This window comes from Scyliorhinus torazame, chromosome 18, assembly GCF_047496885.1.
Source record: "Scyliorhinus torazame isolate Kashiwa2021f chromosome 18, sScyTor2.1, whole genome shotgun sequence".
NCBI classification, from domain to species: domain Eukaryota; kingdom Metazoa; phylum Chordata; class Chondrichthyes; order Carcharhiniformes; family Scyliorhinidae; genus Scyliorhinus; species Scyliorhinus torazame.
In genome coordinates, this window is record NC_092724.1 from 132,785,111 (window position 1) to 132,808,528 (window position 23,418).

The 23,418-nt window shown below is 44.9% G+C and overlaps 1 protein-coding gene across 1 annotated transcript in view; it reads right to left on the reverse strand.

The window, feature by feature from the left end:
• The window catches only part of engase (endo-beta-N-acetylglucosaminidase), a 64,828-nt gene that overhangs the window by 19,137 nt on the left and 22,273 nt on the right, over nt 1-23,418 (reverse strand). The window contains exons 8-10 of the mRNA XM_072483400.1: nt 19,201-19,304; nt 17,042-17,150; nt 648-835 (exon numbers count right to left, since the gene is read on the reverse strand). Coding sequence (XP_072339501.1) covers nt 648-835; nt 17,042-17,150; nt 19,201-19,304 — 401 coding nt within the window. The remainder of the gene's footprint in view (nt 1-647; nt 836-17,041; nt 17,151-19,200; nt 19,305-23,418) is intronic.

The following is a 23,418-nucleotide window of genomic DNA, read 5'->3' on the forward strand; positions in this document are numbered from 1 at the left end:
GAACTCTTCTCTCACTCCCTTGCCCTCTTTGTCAAATGATTTCCAATTCCATAGCAAACCCTCAAATATAATTAATAACAAAGGAAGAAAAGAACTGAGATACAGATATACACAGCTATAAACTTTAGATTATGCAGGCCCATCCAAGTAACATTTGCAATCATTTTTGTCAGGTTGCTCCTCCAAAGCACTAACCATTTTAAGATAGATATTGTACTGGCAAAGTTACAAGAAAAATGAGAGATAGTTAGAAACATGTGCGATGATAAACAGAGCTCCAATCTGTTACTGTCATTAAATTAGGTGAAAATCCAATAATTTTGTTTGAGTTATGGGGAAGTTAGTATTGGCAGAATGAATGCTCAAGGACACTTGGTGCATTTTACAAAGGAAACTCAGGGGAGACAGTTTTGCAAACTGGGTTTGTTTTTCAAAGAAGTATTTGTTGAGTGACAGAGAAACTGGCAGCGCTGTAACTCTGGCTGAATGGTGCCCAGCAGCTCACAAGATGTCCCCGTAAACATTGGGAAGCCACATTGAATGGAGCGGTGTTTCTCAAGAGGTAAACCTGAGCTTAGATTGTTGGTGGGGGGGACGGGCCGTGTTAAAGAATGAAGAATATAATAAATACTTATACACACACTGACCTCACGGACACATTTGATCTGGTAGCAGGGATTAACCCCTCAATCAATAGACAGCATCCCCCATTCCAGGCATCTTCTGAACAGCCATGGGTCCTCACGCAACTACTGGCTGGATCCAGCTGCTGGTCTGAAAACAAAGGCTGAATTTCCTGTGCGCTGAGGTTAAGCCAATTTCCAGGAGCTTCCACCTGCAGGAAGCAACACCACAGTGCTGGTAATTAACAGGAGCTGGATTCACAAACACGCTACAGGCTACTGGCAGGAAACGTTAGGCAGATTTCAATTTCTACTGATGGCACCCAGAATATAAAATATCATAAATGACCAACTTGCTGCATTCCCAGCCATCTCAGAGTATGAACCCGTTCTCCAAGGGATCAATCAAAAATATCAACAGTTTAGCATCAAAATCCTGAATTTCCAAGAACGTATCCATGACACGTGCCATGAAAAAAGTTCAACATTGAATTTGTATAGCGCCTTTCACCAGCTCAGAATGTCTCAATGCACTTTGCAGCCCAACTAAATATATTTGATGAGTAATCACTGTTGTCGTGCAAACAAAAATGGCAACCACAAATAATAACCTTTATTGTCACAAGTAGGCTTACATCAACACTGCAATGTTGAAAAGCCCCTAGTCACCACATTCCAGTGCCCGTTCGGGTACAGAGGGGGAATTCAGAATATCCAAATTACCTGCCGTTGCAAAGCAACAGTGCTAACCACTGTGCTACATGTCGCCAACTATTTTGAGCACAGCAAAGCACAAGCCACTTTCTCCAGGAGCAGATGATCCGCTTTAGCGACATTGGCTGAGTGATACATATTGACCAGGACACGAGGGAGAGATCGTCTCCTCTTCTTTGAGGTGATGCCACGTGATGGTTAAACATCCAATGGAGAGGGCAGAAGGCTTTAATGTCTCGTCTGACTTGTTCAGTAAGTACTACACTGAGTGTCAGCCTAGATTACTGTGTTTAAACCTCTGGAGTGGATCTTGAATCCACAAATTTCTACCCGAAAGGTGAGAGTGCTGCCACTGAGCTGGAGACTGTAGCTGCTTAAAGGTTATTCTTCTAACATGATGCTGTCTGAAGGTCAAAATCAGGCCACAAACCGAGCAAATTCAGTGCATCAAACATCACAGAGTTAGCGACGTAGAGAAGATCTCAGTTGCTTAGATCTCAGTTATTGAATTACTCAGATATTGTTTCGCAGCACTCGCACCACTGCATTTTTGAGAGTGTCTGAAGTGAACATATGGATAAAAAATGATGGGGAGCGAGGACTGAGAACTACAAGCTTGTGGCCTAAGGGTTCCAATTCTTTGCACTGACCCTTTATTATGTTATCCAAACTCGAAGATTGGAGGCCTGTAACTTCCTGGCTCCCCGGCGTTGGATTGGGTGGGGAGGGGGTGGGGGAGTGGGGTGGGGGTGGGGTGGGGGGGGGGGTACCCCAAATGTGTGCTGAGGAATACCTCTCAGAAGTTCCCAGGTAAAGGTTGAAGCAGCAATTGTGGAGAAGCACCAAATGTCCCTGGAAAATTACACTGTGCTAGGACCCATCCGAGAAAGTAATTTAAATCACTAATTTTGGATGGTTCTGCCAGTTTTACATTAATCGTTACTCTGAAAGAATTTGAAGAGGTAAAACCATTTCTAACTAACTTCAGCGTAACTATATTAAACACCCAGATCATGCCCAACATAGGGGTCTCCCCCCAAACTGCAGACCCTCCATTCCCCAGATAATCATACCCCAGGGAAATCCCAACAACATCACATCACACCACACACCACCCCAGCCAGTGGGCCCGACTCTAATAAAGTTTATCCCATAGCCTTAGACTGTGACCACTGGTTCTGGATTCTCCTGCCATCGGGAACATCTTTCCTGATCTACTGTCTAGTCCTGTTAGAATTTTATAGGTTTCTATGAGATACCCCCATATTCTTCTGAAATCCAGTGAATAAAATCCTAACCGACTCAATCTCTCCTCATACGCCAGTCACTTCATGCAGGGAATCAATCTGGTAAACCTTTGCTGCACTCCCTCTTCAGCAAGTACATCATTCCTCAGACAAGGAAGCCAAAACTGCACACAATATTCCAATTGGGGTCTGTCATGGGAGTGTCCCTTTCAGAAATGTTTTGTCTTATCACATGGTTTCGGTGATGTCATAGAATTTTATCATAGAATTTTACAGTGCAGAAGGAGGCCATTCGGCCCATCGAGTCTGCACTGGCTCTTGGAAAGAGCACCCTACTTAAGCCCACACTTCCACCCTATCCCCGTAATCCAGCAACCCCATCTAACCTAAGGGCAATTTATCATGGCCAATCCACCTAACCTGCACATCTTTGGACTGGGGGTAAACCGGAGCGGGCACCCGGCGGAAACCCATGCAGGCACGGGGAGAACGTGCAGACGGTGACCCAAGCGGGAATCAAACCTGCGACCCTGGCGCTGTGAAGCCATATTGCTAACCACTATGCTACCGTGCTGCCCCACATTGTGTCATTGTGTGGGTGGAGCTGGGCTGTGGCCCTGAGTTTTTACTTTCACTTTGAGTTTGGACTGGTCTTGAACTGCACAGGTTGAAAGAAGTGTCTCTCTATCTTCATTTTAAAAGCTGTTTCCAGACTGCTTGATAACTGAAAAGAGATAATTGCTTTCCGGAAGGAATTCAAACCTACTGTTTGAAAAGGGGAACAGAGAATCAATAACAGTCTTATACCAGTGAGAATGCCGTGTGCATTCTTGGATTTTGTTATTGAATTGGAACAGTTAAGTGGGAATTCATTAAGGGTGAAACATAGATTACTGTAGCTGTGTGGGGTCTTTATGATTGTAGTTGATAAAAATTCTTGCTGTGTGTTTATACAAACGTTAACTAAATTTGGAGAATAAAGCTTGTTTTTTGATTAAAAGCGCCTAAGAACTCTGTTGAATAATACCTGAAAGACAGGCTCTTGTGCTCATCCTAGCCAAATTCAATAAACATTGTAGGTCAGGTGAACTCCATGATACACTTTGGAGTTTTCTAAACCCTGGCCCAGAACAGGTCTCACCAAGGTCATGTACAAATGCAGCAAGACGTCCCTGCTGCTGACTTGAATACTTTCACTCTGAAGGCCAACATACCATTTACCTTCTTCACCGCCTGCTGTACCTACATTCTTACTTTCAGCAACTGGCATACAAGTGCACCCAGGTCTCGTGGCATATTCCCCTCTCAATCCATAGCCATTCAGATAATCTGCCTTCCTATTTTTGTGGGCAACCTCACATTCATCCACAGTATACTGCATTTGCCATGCCCTTGCCCACTCAACTTGTCCAAATCACACTGAAGCATCTCTGCATCCTCCTCACAGCCCATTCTCCTCAGAGCTCACCCTCCCACCCAGCGTTGTATCATCTGCAAATTTGGTGATATTACATTTATTTCCCTCATCTAAATCATTAATATACATTGCGAAGAGCTGAGAAATCAGCACTGAACCCTGCGATACCCCATTAGTCACTGCCTGCCATTTGAAAGTAGAAGCATTTATTCCTATTCTTTGTTTCCTGTCTGCCAACCAGTTTTCTATCCATCTCAATACAATACCCCTAGTCCCACGTGCTTTAATTTTATACGCAAATCTCATGTGCGACCTTGACAAAAGCCTTCTGAAAGTTGAAATAAACCACGTCCATCAACTCCCCCTTGTCAACTCTGCTAGTTACATCCTCAAAGAATTTCAGTAGATTTGTCGAACATGACTTCCATTTCGTCAATCCATGCTGACTCTGTCCGATCCTGCCACTGTTTTCCAAGTGCTCTACCATAAAATCTTTTATAATGCACTCTAGCATTTTCCCCATGACCAACGTCAGGCTGATTGGTCTATAATTCCTTGTTTTTTCTTTGCCTCCTCTTTAAAATAGTGGCGTTACATTAGTGGGCAGCATGGTAGCACAGTGGTTAGCATAGTTACTTCACAGCTCCAGGGTCCCAGGTTCGATTCCCAGCTTGGGTCACTGTCTGTGCGGAGTCTGCACGTTCTCCCCGTGTGTGCGTGGGTTTCCTCCGGGTGCTCCAGTTTCCTCCCACAGTCCAAAGATGTGCAGGTTAGGTGGATGGGCCATGCCTAATTGCCCTTAGTGTCCAAAAAAAAGATTAGCTGAGGTTACTGGGTTACAGGGATAGGGTGGAGATGTGGGCTTAAGTGGGGGCTCTTTCCAAGAGCCAGTGCAGACTCGATGGGCCAAATGGCCTCCTTTTGCACTGTAAATTCCATGATTCTACGATACCCTCATCTGTAGGAACTGTTCCAGATTTTATAGAATCTTGGAAGATGACCACCAATATATCCACTATTTATAGGACCACTTCCTTAAGTACTCCAGGGTGTTGATTATCAGGCCCTAGAGATTTATCAGCCTTCAATCCCATACATTTTCCCCAACACTATTACCCTATTAATAAGGATTTCCTACAGTTTCTCCCTCTCACTAACCCTGTGTTCCACAACATTTCTGGTACATTATTAGTGCCCTCCTCTGTGAAGACAGACCAAAGCATGTATTTATTTGATCAGCAATTTCTTTGTTCCCCATTTTAAACGGACATTTGTCTCCGCCAATCTTTTTCTCTTCACATACCTATAGAAGCTTTTACAGTCAGTTTTATGGCTCCTGCAAGCTTACTCTCATACTCTATTTTCCCCTTTTTAATCAATCCCTTTGTCCTCCTTTGCTGAATTCTAAACTGCTCCCAATCTTCAGGTCTACTGGCCAATTGGTATGCATCTTCCTTGGATCTAATACTATCTCTAATTTCCCTTGTAGGCCATGGTTTGGCCACCTTTCCAGTTTTATTTTTGTGCCAGATAGGAATGAACAATTGTTGCAAGTCACCCAAGCACCTGAGGCCATTGCCTATCCACTGTTGTCCCTTTAAGTAATGTTCCCCAATCCATCATAACCAACTCGCGCCTCATACTATTGTAGTTTCCTTAATTTGGATTCAGGATCCTTGTCTCAGAATCAACCAGGTCACTCTCCATCTTGATGAGGAATCTGATCATATTATGGTCACTCAATCTAAAGGGGCCTTGTACAACTAGATTGCCAATTATTCCTTTCTCATTACATAATACCCTCAGATGGCCTGTTCTCTAGTTGGTTCCTCAACATATTAGTCCAGAAAACCATTCAGTATACACTCCAGGAATTCCTCCTCCGTTTTGTTGTTACTAATTTGATTTGCCCATCCATATGAGCAGATTAAAGTCACGCATGATTACAGATGTTCCTTTATTGCATCCTTCTCTAATATCCTGTTTAATGCCATTCCCAACATCATCACCACAGTTTGGGGGGTCAATATACAACCCCACTAATGTTTTATGGCCCAGCTCTACGCATCCAGGTTCCACAATGTCGGGGAAAATATTCTTCCTCACTATTGCGCTAATTTCCACTTTAACCAGCAATGCAACCCCACCACCTTTTACATTTTGTTTGTCTATCCTAAATACTGGAATACCTCTGGATGTTTGGTTCCTATCCCTGGTCACCCTGCAACCATGTCTCCACAATCCCGACCTTAGCATACCCATTTACATCTATTTGCGCGATTAATTCCCACTATTTTGCACTGTGGCCCTGTTTGATTCTAGCCCTTGTTTCCTCTGCCCATCACTTTTCTTATACCCTTCTGTCTTTTGTTCTTGCCCATGTTTCTTCCTCCTCTGACTCCTTGCAAAGGTTCCCATCCCCCTATTTTAATTTTTCTCCAACCACTCTAGCAAATACTCTCCCCAGAACATCAATGCCGATCATGCCCAGGTGTAACCCATCCAGTTTGTACTGGTCCCACCTCCCGCAGAACCAGTCCCAATGTCCCAGGAATCGGAAACCCTCCTCCTTGCACAATCTCTTCAGGCACATAGTCACCAGTTATATCCTGTTATTTCTGCTCTAACTAGCGTGTGACACTGGTAATAATCCTGAGGTGACTACCTTTGAGGTCCTACTTTACTTCCTAACTCCCTATATTCTGCTTTTAGAACCTCATTCCTTTTTTAACCTATGTTGTTTGTACCAATGTGTACCACAACTACTAGCTGTTCACCCGCCCCTTCCAGAATATCCTGTAGCCGCTCTGAGACATCCTTGACCCTAGCACTAGGGAGGCAACATACCATCCTGGAGTCTTATTTGCGGCCACAGAAATGCCCATCTATTCCTCTTTACAATTGAATCCCCATAACTATTGCATTCCTGCACTTTATACTTCTCCCCTGTGCAGCAGAGCCAACCATGGTGCAACGGATTTGACTGTTGCTGCTGTCCCCTCAGAGGTCATTCCCGTCCCCCAACAGTATCCAAAGCGGTATATCTATTTTGCATTGGAATGGCCACAGATTCCCACACTGCCTGCCTGGTCCTCTTGCTCTGCCTGGTAGTCACCCATTCCCCTGCCTGCCGATGGAATCTTAGCCTGCAGTGTAACCACCTCTCTCTATGTGCTTTCCATGATTGATTGATTGATTGATATTTATTGTTACATGTACCGAAGTACAGTGAAAAGTATTTTCCTGCAGCCAAGGCAACGTACACAGTACATACATAGTAGACAAAAGAATAGTCGACATAGTACATTGACAAATAGTACATCAACAAACAGTGATTGGTTACAGTGCGGAACAAGGGGCAAACAAGCAATACGTGAGCAAGAGCAGCATAGGGCGTCGTGAATAGTGTCCTTACAGGGAACAGATCAGTCCGAGGGAGGGTCATTGAGGAGTCTAGTCGCTGAGGGGAAGAAGCTGTTCCTATGTCTGGATGTGCGGGTCTTCAGACTTCTGCACCCTCTGCCTGATGGAAGGGTCTGGAAGAGGGCAAAGCCTGGGTGGGAGGGGTCGCTGATAATGCCGTCTGCCTTCCTGAGGCAGCGGGAGGTGTAGACAGAATCAATGGGAGGGTGGCAAGCTTGTGTGATGCATTGGGCTGAGTTCACCGCACTCTGCAGTTTCTTGCGATCTTGGGCCGAGCAGTTATCATACTAAGCTGTGATGCAGCCGGATAGGATGCTCCCTATGGCACATCTGTAGACGTTTGTGAGAGTCGATGCAGACATGTCAAATTTCTTTAGCTTCCGTAGGAAGTAGAGACATTGTTGGGCTTTCCTGACTGTTGCATCAACGTGAGTGGACCAGGACAGACTGGTGACTTCCAGGAACCTAAAGCTACGCTTCCTGAAGTCGATGACCAGCTCCTTGGTCCACATTGTCCTCAGCCGCCTCTCCAGCTCCGAAACCCAGGTTTTCAGGAGCTGCAGCTTCAGACTCTTCCTGCAACATGCTAGCCCCGGGCACTGGAAATGTTCCCGGCTTCCAAAATAGAGGAGAGGCACAGCATGGCTTTGAGCTCTCCTGACATGACATACCCCTTTAAATTAAACCTTTTGAAACATATTTAAGATCAAATAATACCAATTACTCCAGAGTCCTTCTTTCCTGGTATTCATTACTGCAGAATATAGCCCTTACAAACTAGAAGTGATAAAATTAGTCAATATTTACTCGACCGTACTCACCCAATCAGCTGTTTTCACTTGCCCTGCATCACTTTTGAATCCTGACGTCACCTCAGAAGCTCCAAACTCCAAGCCGGCACTCACTCTCGGTCTCACTCCTTCCTGTGTTCTTTTATCCTCCTGACTCCACTCTTGGTCTCGCTCTTTCTCGCGTTCTTTTATCCTCCTGGCTACGCTCCCCGTCCCAGTCTTTCTAACCCTCTTTTACTTTCCCAGCTCCGCTCCCAGTCTCGCTCTTCCTCGTGCTCCTTTATTCTCCCGGCTCTGCTCTCATTCTTTCTCGCACTCTTTTATCCTCCCTGCTCCGCTCTGTCTTGCCCTTTCTCGCTCTCTTGTCTCCTCCCGGCTCCGCAATGCCTTTGATATAAACAGGTGCCGGGAGAATGAGATCAGTCTGAATGCACTTGAAAACTGGAAACAGTAAAGCTCAAATCTTGTGCTGATTGCCGCATTTTGTTATTGGACCTGGATATTAATTCCGCTGTAACTGTTGGTGACCAGGTCCAATTTGAGTGATGGTGCGAGGGGGGGAAGACAAGGAGGAGGGGAAGAGATAATAATTGTTTTACACATGAAGCATTAGGAATATTCAGTTAGCTACAATGCTAAAGCATCTGATGCTCCAAATGGTCAGAAAGTGAGCATGGCTTTATTGCTGAGCGCTGAATAGGTATTTATGCTCACAGAGCATTTATACCCAGTGGTGTTAAGAGCCCCACTCTGTGCTAATTGGAGTTTGCAGGAGATTGTTTACAAATCAGCATTGAAGATAGTCATTAAGAAGAGATTCACAATTAAATTAAAAACCTATGTCCAATATCTTTTTAAGTGTAATATTACATGGAGTCACAGGACATTTATTTTACACTAACATGAATAAACTCACAAATGTTATTTTGGTATTGAAATGCAGCATCAGTCCTTAAACAGAACTAGCTTCAGTGCAGTGTCAAGGATTCTATACAAATGACAGGAACAGCGAGAATAATTGTTCTCCGGGCAGCACTTAGTTCAGTATAGGTCAGTCAGAGCGAAGGGGAAAACCTTCCAGTTGTTAGTGTCTTACCCAAGACATATGGAGATGGTCATGATTGTTGGAAGCTAATCATTGCATCTCTAGGACATTGCATGCAAGAGTTCCTCAGACAAACATCCTGAGACATTCATCCTCAGTTGTTTTATAGAGAAATTCCTTCCATGATTAGGTCAGGAGTTGTTAGTGAGGCTGTTCAATGACAATTATACTGTATTCAGCTCTATTCGCCGTTCCTCTAATAATTATGCAACCTGAGCTAGTCTACAACAGGGCCTGAATAAATAGAGGCCTGGGATAACACCCACACAAATGACCACCTCCATATTCCCTACCTCCAACCCATCAAACTTTTAGTTCTGCTTAGTGAAGTAAGATTATCAACAAATCTCTCACCATCTACAGGGGCAGGATGGTCATCACTGACGAGAAGATGAACTGGACCAGCCAGGTCAATACAGTGGCTACAAGAGCAGGACAAGACTTCAGCCTCTGAATGGTGGCTCGCTTCCTGACCCCTCAGATTTCTCCAGCATCCCAAGACTCAAGTCAGGAATGTAATAAGGTTCTCATGACTCGCCTGTATGGATGTATACAACATCAAAGAAGCTCGTAAGCAAGAACAGTGTGTTAATTGTCTGAATTAAGGTTAAGTGCCTAGGTGGGAAGGCATTCATAATATCACAAATCATTATCCAAAGAGACACTCATGGTTATATTCGAGGCCAGGTGGCTCTGAAGAAGAAGTGGTGTCCATCAGCATGCTTCAGACCTTCTGTGACTGGTGGGCTGGGGGGCATCATCACCCCTGGTAATGACATTTTGGCTTAGTTAGCTAAGTTTCTGGTGCTATTTTGTTTTAGTTAGTGTTGCACCAAGGGTTATAATCCCCTGTCCATTTTGTTTAATACATTAAAAATGTATACAGAGACACTCATGGCTACGTTCACCGTGGGATGGCCTTGGAGATGGAGCACGTTGGTGTCCACCACAAGGCGTTCGGCCTTCCCCGACCAGTAGGCCCCGCAGGGGCTGCGGTGCATCATCACTCCCGGGAATGATACTTTAGTTTTGTTTAGTTAAGTTTCCATTCAAATGTTGACTTTATGTTACAGTGACCCACCAGGTCTGTCACCCCTCTTTAATTTGTTTATTTTACTGATCATTTGTCCTTTTGAGTATTCGGAGACACTTATTGACCCTGGTGATAGATTGTGGAGTTAGACGCTCTACATTTGTAATGCTGTTAAGTAAGCCTTGCATGAAAATACACAGGTGAAACTGGATATGGAGCATGTTCAAGCATGTATTTTTGGAAAGTCAGTTGGCCAAATCTGGACATTATTGCGTCACCTTAACATAATCTGATGTTTCTAATCTGAATGTTGGAGAAATATTAATGGCACCAGGTGATAAGAATGAAAGAGAAAAAAAAACAATTGTCTTAAAGCTGCGCAATTTGCTCGCCCTCCTTGTTAAAGGTTAAGAATTCTGCTAACGGATAAACATAGAACATAGAAAATACAGCACAGAACAGGCCCTTCGGCCCACGATGTTGTGCCGAACCTTTGTCCTAGATTAATCATAGATTATCATTGAATTTACAGTGCAGAAGGAGGCCATTCGGCCCCCTGAGTCTGCACCGGCTCTTGGAAAGAGCACCCCACCCAAACTCAACACCTCCACCCAACACCAAGGGCAATTCTGGACACTAAGGGCAATTTATCATGGCCAATCCACCTACCCTGCACATCTTTGGACTGTGGGAGGAAACCGGAGCACCCGGAGGAAACCCACACAGACACGGGGAGGACGTGCAGACTCCGCACAGACAGTGACCCAAGCCGGAATCGAACCTGGGACCCTGGATCTGTGAAGCAATTGTGCTATCCACAATGCTACCGAGCTGCCCTTAAGAACTAATAAATCTACACTATATCATTTTACCGTAATCCATGTACCTATCCAATAGCTGCTTGAAGGTCCCTAATGTTTCCGACTCAACTACTTCCACAGGCAGTGCATTCCATGCCCCCACTACTCTCTGGGTAAAGAACCTACCTCTGATATCCCTCCTATATCTGCCACCTTTCACCTTAAATTTATGTCCCCTTGTAATGGTTTGTTCCACTCGGGGAAAAAGTCTCTGACTGTCTACTCTATCTATTCCCCTGATCATCTTATAAACCTCTATAAAGTCGCCCCTCATCCTTCTCCGCTCTAATGAGAAAAGGCCTAGCACCCTCAACCTTTCCTCGTAAGACCTACTCTCCATTCCAGGTAACATCCTGGTAAATCTTCTTTGCACCTTTTCCAAAGCTTCCACATCCTTCCTAAAATGAGGTGACCAGAACTGATAAAGAAAGCTGATGAGGAGTGTGCAAGACTCAGAGATTGATGAAAGACGTGAAATATGTAAGAAGTATTAGAGGATACCATCACGTTCCATTGCACGCTCCAAACTACTGTTAGTTCCTTCGTGCTTCACAGCGCAAATGTAGCCACACCCTCACTGTGCGTTCTGAGAGAGATATCCAGACTCTTCACTGACTCTGCCATTCCAGCAAAACCCACTCCAACTGCTGGCAATTTTAACTTGTGGGCTGATTTATTTTAATCACTGCAACATGAATTTAAAGAGGTAGTTGCCATTGATCTAAAGGCACGGGACAAAGTCATTTAACATAACATGGTAAAGACAAAAGTGTATATTGTAGCTAAAGTTATGGAGTCATGGATAAAGGCTGGGCTGAGAGCACCAACTAAAATTTCTGACTGACAATCGGGGAAACTTGCTGATGGCGAATTTAGAGACATGTGCGAAGGTCAACACTGCAGCTTAAAAGTGCTTCCAGCAATGGACCCTAAAAGGAATCACGTGGTGATTGATGAAACGTTGCATAGAATTTTAGCAGATCAACCAAACTACAAGCTGGCAACTGCGCTGGCATGGATTTCCTTCAGCTGGTTGGAGGGTATAGTCCCAATCATTTAGTCCATGAGAGGAAGCCCCAATTTCCTTCGGTGGTGAGTAATAATCCCCCTGCCCTGGTGGGGCTTCACGTGCAGAGAGAAGAGGAGTTTTCATCAAGGCTAAGATCACGGAGAAAATTATCGGAGAGCTCGAAGGTATCGTATGAGACCATCCGAGATAGACTTTAATTCTGGGGTTACGGTGTATTATAATAATCTCTACTGTAATCTTTGTTCTTGTCACACGTAGGCTTGCATTAACACTGCAATGAAGTTACTGTAAAAAGCCCCTAGTCGCCACGTTCCAGCACCTGTTCGGGTACACAGAGGGAGAATTCAGAGTCCAAATTACCTAACAAGCACGTCTTTCGGGACTTGTGGGAGGAAACCGGAGCACCCGGAGGAAACTCATGCAGACACAGGGAGAACGTGCAGACTCCACACCGACAGTGACCCAAGCCTTGAATCGAACCTGGGACCCTGGCACTGTGAAGCAACAGTGCTAACCACTGTGCTACCATGCCGTCCATAGAATCATAGAATTTACAGTGCAGGAGGCCATTCGGCTCGAGTCTGCACCAGCCCCTGGAAAGAGCACCCTACCTAAGCCCATACCTCCACCCTATCCCCATAACCCAGTAACCCCACCTAACCTTTTTGGACACTAAGGCAATTTATCATGGCCAATCCACCTAACCTGCACATCTTTGGACTGTGGGAGGAAACCAGAGCACCCGGCGGAAACCCACGCAGACACGGGGAGAACATGCAGACTCCGTACAGACAGTGACCCAAGCTGGGAATTGAACCTGGGACCCTGGAGCTGTGAAGCAACTGTGCTAACCACTACCATACCACCCATGGCACAGAAGAGAGAGCCATAAAGATATGGAAAGGCCCAGTTAGCAGGCTGTGTTGGTCGGTTATCCAATGTGGCAATCAAATTACGAAAGTTGATTCCTCATGGTTAATCGGGATTGATTAAAAATTCTCAGAACCTGAACAGCTGATAAAAGGTGATGAGGCGGCCTGTACCTCACATCGTGCTTGCAATGATAGTCCTGAACCTCAGAAAAACAATTAAATAAATCTGGGCTTGATGATGATTGGCTGAGTGATCATGATGTACAAGTCAGTGCTATTAAATTCAAAGGCCAATAAGACCATAAGACATAGCTGCAGAATTAGGCCATTCGGCCCATTGTGTCTGCTCCGCCATTCAATCCTGGTTGATTTGTTTCTCATCACCATTCTCCTTCCCTGTCCCCATAACCCCGTTCCCCTGAATGATCAAGAACCTATCTATCTCTGTCTTAAAGACACTCAGTGACTTGGCCTCCACAGCCTTCTGCGGCAATGAGTTCTACAGATTCACCACCCTCTGGCTGAAGAAATCCCTCCAAATCTCAGTTTCAAAGGATTCAGTCTGAGGCTGTGCCCTCGTATTCTAGTTTTTCATACTAGTGGAAATATCCTCTCCACGTCCATTCTATTTAGGCCTCTCAGTATCCTGTAAGTTTCAATAAGATCCCCCCCTCATCCTTCTAAACTCCAATGGGTACAAAAGAACAAAGAACAAAGAAAACTACAGCACAGGAACAGGCCCTTCGGCCCTCCCAGCCTGCGCCGATCCAGATCCGTTATCTAAACCTGTCGCCTATTTTCCAAGGATCTACTTCCCTCTGTTCCCCGCCCATTCATATATCTGTCTAGATGCCTCTTTAATGATGCTATCGTGCCCGCCTCTACCACCTCCACTGGCAAAGTGTTCCAGGCACCCACCACTCTCTGCGTAAAAAGATTTCCACGCACATCTCCCTTAAACTTTCCCCCTCTCAGTTTGAAATCGTGGCCCCTTGTAATTGACACCCACACTCTTGGAAAAAGCTTGTTGCTAACCACCCTGTCCATACCTCTCATAATTTTGTAGACCTCAATCAGGTCCCCCCTCAACCTCCGTCTTTCCAACGAAAACAATCCTAATCTACTCAAACTTTCTTCATAGCTAGCACCCTCCATACCAGGCAACATCCTGGTGAACCTCCTCTGCACCCTCTCTAAAGCATCCACATCCTTCTGGTAATGTGGCGGCCAGAACAGCACGCAGTATTCCAAATGTGGCCTAACCAAAGTCCTATACAACTGTAACATGACCTGCCGAATCTTGTACTCAATACCCCGTCCGATGAAGGCAAGCATGCTGTATGCCTTCTTGACCACTCTATCAACCTGCGTTGCCACCTTCAGGGTACAATGGACCTGAACTTCCAGATCTCTCTGTACATCAATTTTCCCCAGGACTCTTCCATTGACCGTATAGTCCGCTCTTGAATTAGATCTTCCAAAATGCATCACCACGCATTTGCCTGGATTGAACTCCATCTGCCATTTCTCTGCCCAACTCTCCAATCTATCTATATTTTGCTGTATTCTCTGACAGTCCTCCTCACTATCTGCAACTCCACCAACCTTAGTATCATCTGCAAACTTGCTAATCAGACCACCTGTACCTTCGTCCAGATCATTTATATATATCACAAACAACAGTGGTCCGAGCACGGATCCCTGTGGAACACCACTAGTCACCTTTCTCCATTTTGAGACACTCCCTTCCACCACTACTCTCTGTCGCCTGTTGCCCAGCCAGTTCTTTATCCATCTAGCTAGTACACCCTGAACCACATACAACTTCACTTTTTCCATCAACCTGCCATGGGAAACTTTATCAAACGCCTCACTGAAGTCCATGTATATGACATCTACAGCCCTTCCCTCATCAATTAACTTTGTCACTTCCTCAAAGAATTCTATTAGGTTTGTAAGACATGGCCTTCCCTGCACAAAACGATGCTGCCTATCACTGATAAGTCTATTTTCTTCCAAATGTGAATAGATCCTATCCCTCAGTATCTTCTCCAACAGTTTGCCTACCACTGACGTCAAGCTCACAGGTCTATAATTCCCTGGATTATCCCTGCTACCCTTCTTAAACAAAGGGACAACATTAGCAATTCTCCAGTCCTCCGGGACCTCACCCCTGCTCAAGGATGCTGCAAAGATATCTGTTAAGGCCCCAGCTATTTTGTCCTTCGCTTCCCTTAGTAACCTGGGATAGATTTCATCCGGACCTGGGGACTTGTCCACCTTAATGCCTTTTAGAATACCCAAAACTTCCCCCTTCCTTATGCCGACTTGACCTAGAGTATTTAAACATCCATCCCTAACCTCAACATCCGTCACGTCCCTCTCCTCGGTGGATACCGATGTAAAGTACTCATTAAGAATCTCACCCATTTCCTCTGACTCCATGCATAAATTCCCTCTTTTGTCTTTGAGTGGGCCAATCCTTTCTCTAGTTACCCTCTTGCTCCTTATATACGAATAAAAGGCTTTGGGATTTTCCTTAACCCTGTTAGCCAAAGATATTTCATGACCCCTTTTAGCCCTCTTTATTGCGCGTTTGATATTTGTCCTACTTTCCCGATATTCCTCCAAAGCTTCATCAGTTTTAAGTAGCCTAGTTCTTCTTTATGCTTCCTTTTTCATTTTAGCTAGTCTCACAATTCCACGCGTCATTCATGGTTCCCTAATCTTGCCATTTCTATCCCTCATTTTCACAGGGACATGTCTGTCCTGCACTCTAATCAACCTTTCCTTAAAAGACTCCCACATTTCAAATGTGGATTTACCCTTAAACAGCTGCTCCCAATCCACATTCCCTAGCTCCTGCCGAATTTCGTTATACTTGGCCTTTCCCCAATTTAGCACTCTTCCTTTAGGACCGCTCTCGTCTTTGTCCATGAGTATTCTAAAACTTACGGAATTGTGATCGCTATTCCCAAAGTAATCACCAACTGAAACTTCAACCACCTGGCCGGGATCATTCCCCAATACCAGGTCCAGTATGGTCCCTTCCCGAGTTGGACTATTTACATACTGCTCTAAAAAACTCTCCTGGATGCTCCTTACAATTTCTGCTCCATCTACGCCTCCAACACTACATGAGTCCCATTCAAAGTTGGGGAAGTTAAAATCTCCCATCACAACCACCCTATTGCTCCTACATTTTTCTATAATCAGTCTAGTTTAGAACACCTAGAACACCTAGGGTGTCTTGCTCAGGTACACTTTCTGGATGCAGTGACCGCAATGCACGGATGCAAATTTTCCCCGCAACAGCCAATCAGCAGCTCCGCTCTACTGCCCTCTACAGGCCCAGAGTCCCCAACCGCTCCTTATAGGATAAGCTCTTAATTCCAGGGATCATTCTTGTGAACCTCGTCTGAACCCTTTCCAAGGCCAGCACAACCTTCCTTATATATGTGGCCCAAAACTGCTCACAATACTCCAAATGGGGTGTGAACAGAGCCTTATGCAGCCTCGGAAGTACATCCCTGCTCTTGTATTCTAGCCCTCTCGTCATGAATGCGAACATTGCATTTGGCTTCCTGACTGCCGACTGAACCTGCACGTTAACCTTAAGAGAATCTTGAAATGGGACACCTAAATCCCTTTGCGCTTCTGATTTCCTAAGCCATTTTTTAAATAATCTCTGCCTCCATTCGTCCTACCAAAGTGCATAACCTCACACTTTTCCACATTGTATTCCATCTGCCAATTCTTGGCCCACTCTCCTAGCCTGTCCAAGTCCTTCTGCAGGGGGGCTGCTTTCTCAATACTACATGTCCCTCTGCATATCCTTGGCCCAAAGTGGATGCATATCTGGGGGTTGAGGTGATGAGAGGGGTGGAGTTAAGGTTGTGCTGTTGAGCAATTCATTGAAATCTTACCTTTCCATTCCTGTAAAGATTCTTCCCAAAGCCTTGGCAGAAAGAGGTGGCAAAGGGCAATGTGCAGATGCTGTGAATGGGCAAATATTCAGTCAACAAGTTCCAAAACCTAGCGAGAGAGAACAAAGTAGAACAACGTAGTCACAAAATGTATTCCATCCCCAACAACAACGAGCGCCATTAAAGGAATAAAACATTCTCAGGCACTCCATGGGAGCCGCGAACAAAATTTCACACAAAGAGATATTAGCACAGGTGAGGTAGGATTTAAGAAGTATGGAGGGAGACCATGTGGAGGAACCCAAATTTTGAGTGAATTTAATTGCATCAAAAACATATTGAACTCATTCAATTTTATAACTTTGGCAAAATTGTTGCAGTGGAATGACTGAGCTCTCTCCTGGTTCACCTTCTCCTGTTTTTTTTTTAAAAAATATTTTTATTCTCCTCCTTTTTCACATTTTCTCCCACATTTACACCCACCAACAATAAACAATAATCAGCAAGATATGTCAATCCCCATAATTACAACGATCCCATCCGCCCACCAACCCCCAAACATCAGCCCGCATGTTTACATAAACAAAGGACAAAAAGGAATCAGGGATTACCTGTAGTCACCCTTAATCTACACAGCCCCCCTCCCCCCCACAAATAATGTTCGAAGTTATCCAGTTCTTGAAAGTGCATAATAAATAGTGCCCATGACTTGTAGAACCCCTCCAAGCTTCCCCTCAGTTCGAACTTAACCCTCTCAAGGGTCAAGTATTCCAACAGGTCCCCCCGCCACGCCAGGGCACTGGGTGGAGAGGCTGCTCTCCATCCCAGCAGGATCCGCCTTCGGGCGATCAACGAGGCGAAGGCTATGATATCTGCCTCCGCTCCCGTTTCCACCTTCTCCTGTTTTAAAGGAAGAAAGAGATTTGGAGCAGCATAAACATTTAAAATATTTCAGAGTAGGGATGGAGTCAAACACCAATAGCACTATATCACGAATGGTGCTGCAGAAAGAAATATACAAATTGTGGGTACGCCTTTGCAAAAATATTTGCTAGGTAATGAACTAGGCAGTAATTTCCATGTTTCGCTTCCAACAACGGCTAAAGAATGTTTGGTTTTCTCACAGAAGAACCCAACGGTTTACAATAGTTTGTCCACCTTTCGGGTTAGTGTTTAAACATGCTCCTCGGACATGGCTTTTGTCTGCTCAAGCCTGATGTCAACAATAAAGGCAAAGAAAAACAAGGCAAACTAACGACTGTGCCGGCCGATGCACGAGGCGGCCAAGCTCGGGACTCGCCAGAGCGAGAAGGACCGGCCCACCGCGCGAGAAGGACCACCCCCCCCCCCCCCCCCTCTCCCCCCAGTGGATGAGTGGAGGATGTTTCTCTCAAGAGAATTGAGGGCTTTCGGGAAGAGACAAAATCAGATATTCAGGCTGTTGCAGATTCATCCCGGCGTCTGCACCTAGCTCCTAGAACATAGAAAAATACAGCACAGAACAGGCCCTTCGGCCCACGATGTTGTGCCGAACCTTTGTCCTAGATTAATCATAGATTATCATTGAATTTACAGTGCAGAAGGAGGCCATTCGGCCCATTGAGTCTGCACCGGCTCTTGGAAAGAGCACCCTACCCATAGTCAACACCTCCACCCAACACTAAGGGCAATTTTGGACACTAAGGACAATTTATCATGGCCAATCCACCTAACCTGCACATCTTTGGACTGTGGGAGGAAACCGGAGCACCCGGAGGAAACCCACGCAGACTCCTGGCGCAGAGAATTCCGCCGCACGTTTTAAAGATGTAAATTACTTCAGTATTAGTCATCTATATTTTGTTTGTGATTGCAGTAACTACAAATTTGTCAAACTGATTAATTTACACGATTTATGACATTGATTCAGTTGTAATGTACAGTGGCAAACTATATACATGTACTAATTTATGTTTCAATGTGTATATTAGTACACAGCAGGATCAAAGCATTTTGTTACATTGCCCTCCCTGTTGGGGAGATGTAAATAAAGTTGTTCAATAATGGTTGCCTGCTGGGAGTCCACAGGTCAATACCTTCTCAGTGCAATCCACAATGCAGGATAAATATCACAAATGCGGATGACTGGATATTGTTAGTTGGAAAGCTTGGTGACTTACTTGTGTTGGTTTTGATGGAATTTTTCCCTCTCCAAAGTCTCGTAGACCCAGCCTGGAGCAAATATAGCTGCTGAAAAGTTGTATTTTCGGATCAACTCCAAAGACTGGAAGACAATGTAAGTTACTCTGAAGTTGCAATATTAAAAGAAACCGTATAATTAGAAGCGTTCCCAAAAATAGCTATAAAATACCTTTGCAGCTTGCTCAGAAATTATCCTTGGATTTACTCAAAACTAAAGCAGTACTAAGTGTTTGCAGAAGTTAAAGTACGTCATACTTGGAAGTAAAAAATTCCGTTAATATAGTACCTTCTCCGGGCTTTGGGAAGTGCTTTATATGGAAGGAATTGCTTTGAAATAAGTGAATATGACAACCATTGGCACATTGTAATGTCCCACATACATTTGTGAAATGGCCAGTTAATCGGCATTTTTTTGTTTTGTTGGTAGTGGGATGATGGTTTAACAGTTACTAGATGAATTCCTTGCTTTCCTTCAAATATTGCCACATTATCTTGATCATCCACCTGGACTATATTAAATAGAGGACCTGTCTGCCTCTTTTATGTTGCATTTGAAGAGCTGACAATTTCTAAAACATGTAATTTTATAGAATCATAGAATCAGTACAGTGCAGAAAGAGGCCATTTGGCCCATCAAGTCTGCATCGACCCCCTGAAAGAGCACCCTATCTAGGCCCATGCCTCCACACTATCCCCGTAACTCAGTAACCCCACCTAATCTTTTTTGACACTAAAGGGCAACTTAGCATGGCCAATCTACTTAACATGCACATCTATGGGAGGAAACCGGAGCAGATATGAGGAGAACGTCCAAATTCCACATGGACAGTGACACAAGGCTGGAATTGAACCCGGATCTCTGGCGCTGTGAGGCAACAGTGCTAACCACTGTGCCATCGGACCATTTAAATCACTAATTTTAGCATCACTCTACATACGAACGTACAAATTAGGAGCAGGGGGCGGCAATAAGATCACGGCCGATCTAATTGCAGCCTCAACCCCACTATCCAGTGGTTAGCATTGCTGCCTCACGGCGCCGAGGCCCCAGGTTCGATCCTGGCTCTGGGTCACTGTCCATGTGGAGTTTGCACGTTCTCCCCGTGTTTGCATAGGTTTTGCCCCCACAACCCAAAGATGTGCAGGGTAGGTGGATTGGCCACGATAAATTGCCCTGAAAGTGGGAAAAATTAATTGGGTACTCTAAATTTATTTAATTTTAAATCAAGAATCTATCTAGCACTGCCTTAAAACTATTCAAAGATACTGCTTGCACTCACTGCCTTTTGAGGAAGAGACTCACGACCCTCCGGGAGAAAATTATTTCTCCTCATCTCGGTCTTAAATGAATGACCCCTTATTTTTAAACAATGACTTCTAGTTCTAGATTCCCCGACAAGAGGATACATCCTCTCCACAGCCCGCTTATCAAGACCCGTCAATACCCCTCAGGATCTTAAAGGTTTTGATCAAGTCACCCCTTACTCTTCTAAACTCTAGTGGATACAAGCCTAACGTTTCTCCAACATTTCCTCGCAAGACAAACCACCCATTCCTGGAATTAGTCCAGTAAACTTTCGCGGAATGCGTCTCTACTAATATCAAAAACATGACATAAATGGAAATTAACACTAAAAAAAACATCCCAATGTGCAATTCCCATAGACAATCAAAATATGTTCATCATACACACAAGCTGGCTGCAGCTTCTTATATTTGTGCCAAAAATGTTTCATCGTCCCTGGTTTGTTTCTTTGCTTAATTAACATCACAATATACAAAGGAATAACCTGCAAATGGTTTCTTCTTCAAAACAATCTCCATCCCTGAGCCCACCGCCTGCAGATTTTTATAAAAGAATCAACGCAGAAAGTGGCACGCAATCTGACGGTCGACCAGCAAGAAACATCTTTGACATCTATACCCGATGAAGAACTGACTATGCACACGCAAAGTGTGCCTCCAATTCATTCGTTCCTTTTTCAATTGGACCTATAAGATGCATTGTGCTCTACTGTTTACACAATTTAAAAAACAAGACTATTTCAGCTCGCAGAGCCCATCCCCTGCACAAATGTCTGTTCAATATTGGCTTATTTTTTGGCATCACAGTGCCTTATATATTTGACATGTTTTAGTGATCATGCAACAGCTGCAAAAACATATTTCTGGCCATTTTCAAATTCTTGCCTCAATCTTTCAGTTTGAAGAATTTTTAAAATGTTCAACAGTGGTTTGTTATGATCATTAAAACAGCTTCAAAAGAACCCTGCTGTGTAACCGGGTTTGATCAAATGCATATTGCGGAGCCCATGAATATAATGAATCAACGGCAGAGGGCAGCAAAAGAACCAAGATGCATTCCTTTGCAAATAACAAAACAGTAGCACAATGCCAGAAACAATGGCCGCCCTTAATTTAGTCCCTCCTCTTCTAGTTCCGTCAGCGAGTCACTGGCAAAAGCCAAGAATTTCAAATTCCTCCACATTGAGCTCCTCCTCTTCCTAAAATGTCCCAAGTTAGATAGTCTAATGAGGTTGCTAGGACAAAGCCATAACAAGTCGAGAGGTTCAAAGCTCTGAATTTTTCAGAAGTTGCCAATTACTTCACCCACAATAAAACTCTGCTACTAGACGGATGACATGTGTCACAATCAGTTTGCTGGACACACATCAATATTCTTCCTCGGTGGGCAGCAAGGTGGCGCAGTGGTTAACATTGCTGCCTCACGGCGCCAAGGTCCCAGGTTCGATCCCGGCTCTGGGTCACTGTCCGTGTGGAGTTTGCACATTCTCCCCGTGTTTGCATGGGTTTTGCCCCCACAACCCAAAGATGTGCAGGTTAGGTGGACTGGCCACACTAAATTGCCCCTTAATTAGAAAAAAATGAATTGGGTACACTAAATTTATTAAAAAACAAAAATATTCTTCCTCGGTGGTTCGTGTGGAACCAATAACAGAATATCCAGTTTAAGCATCAAAAATACAAGGCCAAGTGGCAGCACGGTGGCGCAGTGGTTAGCACAGCTGCCTCACGGCGCCGAGGTCACAGGTTAGATCCCGGCTCTGGGTCACTGTCCGTGTGGAGTTTGCACATTCTCCCAGTGTCTGCGTGGGTCTCACCCCCACAACCCAAAGATGTGCAGGGTAGGTGGATTGGCCACGCTAAATTGCCCCGAACAGGCGCCAGAATGTGGCGACTCGGGGCTTTTCACAGTAACTTCATTTGAAGCCTACTTGTGACAATAAGCGATTTCATTTCATTTCATTTCATTTCATTTCAATTGGAAAAAATGAATTTATTTAAAAAATGAATTTATTTAAAAAATACAAGGCCATTGTCATAGTTTCCTCTGATTTGCATGGCAGGTCCACTGTAAAAATGCATTCAACTGCACACAAATAAAATTGATCTTTCAGGGGCGGCGGTGGGGTAGTATTGAATACTGCAATTTGTGTCAATATTAACTGTTGGAGGTGACTTCCGGTGACGGCGGGCGGGAGGCAGCCGCGCGTTGGAGGGCTCCCGTTCGGGAACGGCATTGTCGGGGGTTAACACCCGGTCCTAGGGCCAGCGAAGGCAGTAAAAGTCGGGAGACAGCACAGAGGAGGGGAATGTCGAAGACCAGCAAAAAAACGGCCGTGAAAAAAGCGGCTGAAAGTCCGTCGGGGAGTGCAAAGGTCACCGTGGGGTCAGTAAAGAAAATGGAGGCTGGAGCACCAGGGGAGGCCGCATTGCTTACGGCTGAAGAAATAACTAAGGTGATGGCTGCGGAATTCAAACGGCAGTTTGCAAAATGCATGGAGACGGTGAGGAAGGAGATGAGGGATCTTTTGAGTGCGCTGGTGGAGGAGGCGATTTCCCCGGTGAGGACGGAGGTGGCGAGCGCAGTGGCAGAGGTGCGAGAGCAAGGGAAGGCGCTGAAGGAAGTGGAGGAGACGTTATTGCAGCACGGTGATCAACTTGCCTCGATGGGGAAGGAGATGCGGAAGGTGATGGACATTAACAAGGATCTGCGAGGAAAAATGGAAGACCTGGAAAACAGATCCAGGCGACAGAATTTAAGGATTGTGGGGCTGCACGGAGGAGTTGAAGGACCGAAACCGACTGGGTATTTTGCCGCGATGCTGGCAAAACTATTGGGGGAGGGGGAGGATCCCTCCCGATATGAACTGGATCGGGCTCATCGGTCGTGG